Below are 6208 nucleotides of genomic sequence, written 5' to 3'. Positions count from 1 at the left end.
CGTCTAAATTTACAACACTGTAGATTTGCTCGGTATGTTGAGTGTCCATGTCTTTTTCCTTTTGTGTACTGTAACAAGCACTGACAGGCGTTGAAATAGACAAGGTTAGACTTGAACAGGTGTTTGTGTGTCTGTGTGTGTGTGCACGCCTGTGCATTAGAGAGAGCAAATGTGGAGAGTTCATAGCACACGGTCGTGAAAGTAGTCTAAATGATTTACCTACACATAAAGAGTGACATTAATGATACCAAAATGCATGCTTCAAAACAGACAGTAACACAATGCTACCACCCAAGCGTGGGTGGAGGCCATGATGATGAGGAGCATTCAAGAAGACAAGAGTTCTGTACAGTTACGGATTCTACCAGACAGCATCGCGCCCATCCTGAAACAGAACTGTTCCTTCGCTCTGTTTTTGCATGTTCATATCCCTGTTACGCTGAAGTTCGAATCTGGGTTACATGTGATGACATGTCAGTCAGTTGCATATTATCCGCCCTTTGCCTTTTTCAGGTGGTGGGTCCGGTCAGAAGGTCAACAGGAGAAAAGTGCGGGGAGAGGCGGGAGGACAAGGTCAGAGGGTGGGAGTTGATTTGCATTGCGGTGTACTCCGAGGCAACACCAGGTCAGCGGCATCATGGGTACTGGAGGACACGCTTGTTTGGAATGTGCTTAATGTTCCTCGGTGATGAACGTTGTGGAATGTGATGTCGCCGGCTCATGTGGTCTTACTATCATGTCATTTGGCAAACATTTAGAAAAAGTTAAATCATTGGTTGTCATTGACGGTGGTAGACTGGACGTCTATCGCCGTCAGTGGCAATGAAATATCATTTATGCTCATTTTGTAGTGTTACAATTGACCTCAGAGCCACAAGAACACACTAAATATGTTGACTTGTTTCATAATGAGTAGATGAGAGCAGGGTTTGTTGTCATACTACCTATAACTAGACCATCAGAGGGTGTTGTTGCATAATATCAGTATTGAAATGATCATAATTCTGCCCAGAAAAATAAACTATATTGTTTTTCCTGAAAAGTCACAATAATTTGAATTGAGAGGCAATTACTTTTTAATGGTCAATTTAATTTTATTTAAAAATTATTTGGCTGTCATTGACTGAGATAGATGTCAAGACTGCTAGGGAAACAAATTCAAAGCAAAGGGATGAAAAGAGCCACATGATTGGACATCCATCATTGTCAATGGGATCACTAGTTTGCTCAGTGGACGGTTGACTTGGTATGAGGGAATACAACAGACCAATGGGCAGCGTGGGCTGAAATTTATACCTGTTTATAAAACATGCTGTCAAAATGAAAGGAATTTTTAACGTGAATTTGCTAGTTGCTAATTAATGTGCTAGCTTAGCTATATTGGTTTTGAATTTGAAAAAATATGCTTTATTATCTCATTGTGAAGGGTTCGGTGAATCCACATGTAAAACTTATGGGGTTCGGTACTTTTCGCAAGGTTAAGAACCACTGGTTTGGACTATATAGTTATGAAAGTGTTACAATTAAAAAAGTATTAGGAAAAAGCTAGTTTTGATTCACATTTTCTAGCTAGCGACTTGAACGCTAGCTATTAGCTTAGCATTAAAAGCAGCAATAATTTAGCAATTAAAAAAAAAAAAAAAAAAACGACCTGGGGTTTGATTGTCACACAATCAAGAGTTCAAAGGTTTGAAATGAGTTTTGTGGCGCTATGATGAAGCAACATTTTAAACCAGTTCTAATTTAACTCATTGGCTGCAGTTGATAAATGAACTTTAAAAATTATCTAAAAGCTTCTTGTAAAAATGAGCGTTCTCAAATTACCTCTTACAACACAGAAACTAAGGAATCACATCAACAACTTCCTACTGTTCAGTCGGCTTTGACAATTTTATAAATGAACATTATTTGACGCCTGTTGCTTTCAATGGCACTGAATGAGCTAATAATGTTATATTTTTTCTTCCTAAGGTTCCATATTTTCTAAGATAATTAAATCTATTGAGAGGTTCTGGGAATGATTGTCACAAAGTGTCAGACTTTGACTGATAATAAATCACTGTTAAAAAAAGAAATGTACTAAATGAATGCTAATTCTAACATGTATTAATTGCATGAAATATGAAAATGTGAAAAATGTGACAATACCCACTCTCCCCTCCCCTACATTCAAACTTTTTGTCACACGAATCATAATTCTGAAAAACAAAGCGTATTTGTCCGTCTGTACAGTAGCTTGAAAACAGTTTGTCCCCGACAGTATAGATCAATGCACTTGCTTTATCTGGCAGAGATCCACATTTGAAAACTGCAAGCTCACATGCGTCTCACTATGAGGCAGTAAAAATGCATGTTTTCTCGCAGGAGATGACCAAACAATTTTGAAAATATTGCAGTCAATAAGTATAATGACATACTCCACTTATTGGTCATGTAAAAACAACCAGAGTAAAAATGAAAACCACTTATTTGAGGTCTTGTGTGGGGGCAATTGTAACGCTAACTTTACAGTTGAGCATATCGGATACAGGGCCCTCCATAATTATTGGCACCCCTGAAAAATATGTGTTTTTTAGCTTCTAATAATTTTTAAAAATTCAAATAATATGGGACCTTAATGGAAAAAAGAGAAAAATCCAACCTTCAATACAAGTGCATTCATTCAGTGGGGAAAAAAATCCCACATAAAGAAAAAAATATTTGACATCAAATAATGTGTGTCACAATTATTAGCACCCCTGGTGTTAATACTTTGTACAACCCCCTTTTGCCAACAAAACATGGTCTGGGGACTGAGATGGCCATGGGAGGAGCTTGATTTTGTGTCTGGTGAACCATTTCTGTGTAGATTTAGCCATATGTTTAGGGTCATTGTCTTGCTGAAAGACCCAGTGACGACCCATCTTCAGCTTTCGGGCAGAGGGCAACAGATTTTGATTTAAAATGTCCTGGTATTTTAAAGCATTCATGATGCCATGCACCCTAACAAGGTTCCCAGGGCCTTTGGAAGCGAAACAGCCCCACCAGACACAAAATGAAGCTCCTCCCATGGCCATCTCAGTCCCCAGACCTTGTTTTGTTGGCAATAGGGGGTTGTACAAAGTATTAACACCAGGGGTGCTAATAATTGTGACACACATTATTTGATGTCAAATATTTTTTTCTTTATGTGGGATTTTTTCCCCACTGAATGAATGCACTTGTATAGAAGGTTGGATTTTTCTCTTTTTTTCCATTAAGGTCCCATATTATTTGAATTTTTTAAAAAATTATTAGAAGCTAAAAAACACATCTTTGTCAGGGGTGCCAATAATTCTGGAAGGCACTGTATGTGAATATGGATCTACTAGTACAAGTGGAATTGCCTGCTGATGGGAAATTGATTTGATCAAACTGAGTTTATGTGATGCATCTGTAACAATATTTATCTATATGAGTTCATCTACCTAATCTATCTCATTCAATAATGCATGATGGCGTTGACCTAATAACATGAGCAGAAGCAGGAGCAGGTTTGAGGTGAGTGTCAGTCTTAAAGGGCCGTAGTCCGCTCATTGTGACCTGATGCCATTTAAAGGGATAATGCTTCACAAGCATTCCAAAAAGAAAAGCGAGCCAAAGCAAAGCTGGGGAAGAAGAGCAGGACGGGAATAGAGAAGAAATGAAGAGCCTTGGGTAGGATACAGTATCAAGACATGAAGTCATACGTCAGTTCATCGTATGCACGGGGCCTTTGTACTGTATGTATAGACGTGTACTTCCTACACAGACAACATCATGTAGATTTGGGGCAGCATTCAAGGATTGGCGACTGATGACAAGTTCTGCGTTGTCGCTTCCCAATTATTAATAAAAAATAATATCATATATACATATGTACTGTATATATATTTATATAACTCATTTCACTATTAGGCTTAAATGAAGGGTATCTGTTTGAAATGTATACTTTTTTTTCCTCAGTAGAGACAAGACAACATACGCATATTGAAAGTGAGAAGGAAGAGTTGAATGAAAAATATCGTCATGCCGCAAGGAGAAAGAAGAACTGAAGCAATGTGAAAAAGAATGAGCACCATTATGTTGAAAAATGAATGCATCAAGATGGAATGGATGAGGAAGTTAAAGCTTCAACAATTATTTTACAAGCAAAAGTTGAACGTTTCCAATGCGAAACCAGATAATTGTTGCGTATTGGGACTGAGGTGTCATGGCAGGCAAGTAGGCGGGGTCACGGCAACCACACTTAATGAACATCGGACGGAATGGAGGGTTCGGGCCCCTATTGCCACATGAGTGAGGTCAGGTAGCGGATGAGGGGGAAGGAGTGGTCGTTTAAGGGGGGAACAAGGGGCTTGATAGTGTCATTGTTCACATGGAGTCGGCAGCCATTGTCCTCCCCCCTCCTGTGTCACGAGAGAGATTGCATGGAAATGTCATGTGTGCGTCCTCAAAATCTCTCCTCTGCCCCCTCCTTTTTTTTTAACCTTTCCACCCCAGGACTCAGTTCTCCTTCTCCCTGCCCCACTCAGTTATAAGGTGGTCTCCACACAGTAGAGGTGGGCAAGGTGAGGGGTTGGGGCTCTCCCCAGCCGGTCCCTGCTATGATGGTTGTTGCAGTGTTGATGGTAGTGATGACTGGGCATTTGGTTGCAAGGGGTTACGGTGTTGATGTTGTGTTTGTGGGCAATGGATGAAGCGTTGCTGCTGCTGCTGCTGCTGTTGTTGTTATTTCGGTTGCAATGGGTCACTGGGAGGCTATACTGGCGGTACGGACGGGTGGGACGAGTGCGGGCCGTGGGCTGAGTGGGAGGGGGCGGCGGCTTGCGAAGGGCCGGGTGCACGTGCTGATATCTGCTGAGTTCTGATTCGTCGTCCACATCGGTGTCATCGATCAGCGGGATGTTGTGGATGAGGTCATTGATGAGGAACTCCGGGTGGGCCATGAAGTTGTGGATGGAGTTGCGGGATTCTGGTTTCTCCCGGCCCTCGTACAGCGAACTACGGAATGCTTTCACCACTCGCATCTGCCCAGAAGAGGGAAGGTGGAGGAAGAACCACAAGAGAAACAGAAGAACAAGTTACACGCGGAAGCGAAAAGGAGTCAAGGGAAACCCGCAAAGACCGACTTGGTCTCCTTCAGAAGACAAACGGACACACACAGACACAAATGGACAAGCACTCAGGGACAGGTGGTTTACAGTTGACTTTTAACATAACTATGTCCTTATTTTTATTTGGAACAGTGAGAAAGAAAACATTTGATTTTGACATAAAAACATACATGTATTTACAGTCAGAACTCCAATCCAAAGACACGGTAGGCACAGGAGGTGCTTTTTGTTGTTTTAATAATAAATGTACTAGTACCAGAGGTGGGTAGTAACACATTAATTACATCTACTCCGTTACATTTAGTTGGTTAACTTTTTGAGAAAAATTTACTTCTAAAAGTAGTTCAACTAAGCCTTATTTTTTACTTGAGTAGATTTGTAAAAAAGAAACGCTACTCTTACACTGGTTGTTACATTTTTCCTCTTTATTTTACATATTATATTTTACTTCTTTTATTTTGTTGTTGCAACAGTGGCTCAACCAGTTTCACCAATAAGATGTCGCAACAATAATCACATGACTCCATTGTACCAATCTTGCTTGCAATCAAGCTTGCCGTTCTTTGATCATGCCAACCTGTTCAATCATGTTGCGTCTTTAAAGCACCGTAATAAATTAAGTATTTGACAAAGCCGTCAACATGACTTGAAAGCGCGGATTTTAATTTCTCTCAGTTTTTATTTGGCACCGATTGATCCTTTGAGTTTCATAATAGGAAATATGTCTTCTCCACTAGAGGGCACCGAAGCTCTTTGGATGAATAATGCTTAATTTCTATAGATTTTTTTTTCTCTCGCCGGAATTCAATGTTTTTTTTTCCTTTGGCTTAATGTAGTTATGTAATATGTAAAAGTACAGTCTAACAATAACATTTCATATAGGTAACTGAGCTGAAACGAATACTCAAGCAACTCGAGTAACTCGAGTTTAAAAACTGATCCGAGTAATTTTATTCACCTCGATGAATCGTTTAATTTTGCCAGCTCTAAGCATCACGTTTTGCCCGGACTACTTTTAATGCGGGACGACGCGCTGACGTCACGTGCGTAGAGTAAGAAGCAAAAAAAAAAAACCTACTGCAGCCGACAGCCGC

The 6208-nt window shown here is 40.2% G+C and overlaps 1 protein-coding gene across 7 annotated transcripts in view; it reads right to left on the bottom strand.

Annotated features, from left to right (window-relative positions):
* Window positions 1-3233: 3233 nt before the first annotated feature.
* atp2b3b (ATPase plasma membrane Ca2+ transporting 3b) overlaps window positions 3234-6208 on the bottom strand; it is a 147973-nt gene continuing 144998 nt past the window's right edge. For 3 of the 7 annotated variants that reach the window (XM_057829679.1, XM_057829681.1, XM_057829680.1), the window contains one exon: window positions 3235-5027. In XM_057829679.1, the coding sequence (XP_057685662.1) occupies window positions 4533-5027 (495 nt within the window). In that variant the 3' untranslated portion in view covers window positions 3235-4532. Of the gene's footprint in view, window positions 5028-6208 lie in introns of all 7 variants that reach the window. The other 4 variants (XM_057829682.1, XM_057829684.1, XM_057829683.1 and 1 more) reach the window with 2 other exon arrangements.

The sequence above is a fragment of the Corythoichthys intestinalis genome, chromosome 2, assembly GCF_030265065.1.
Source record: "Corythoichthys intestinalis isolate RoL2023-P3 chromosome 2, ASM3026506v1, whole genome shotgun sequence".
NCBI lineage: Eukaryota > Metazoa > Chordata > Actinopteri > Syngnathiformes > Syngnathidae > Corythoichthys > Corythoichthys intestinalis.
The sequence above is the reverse complement of the archived record's forward strand: the minus strand, read 5'-3'. Positions and strand labels throughout refer to the sequence as shown.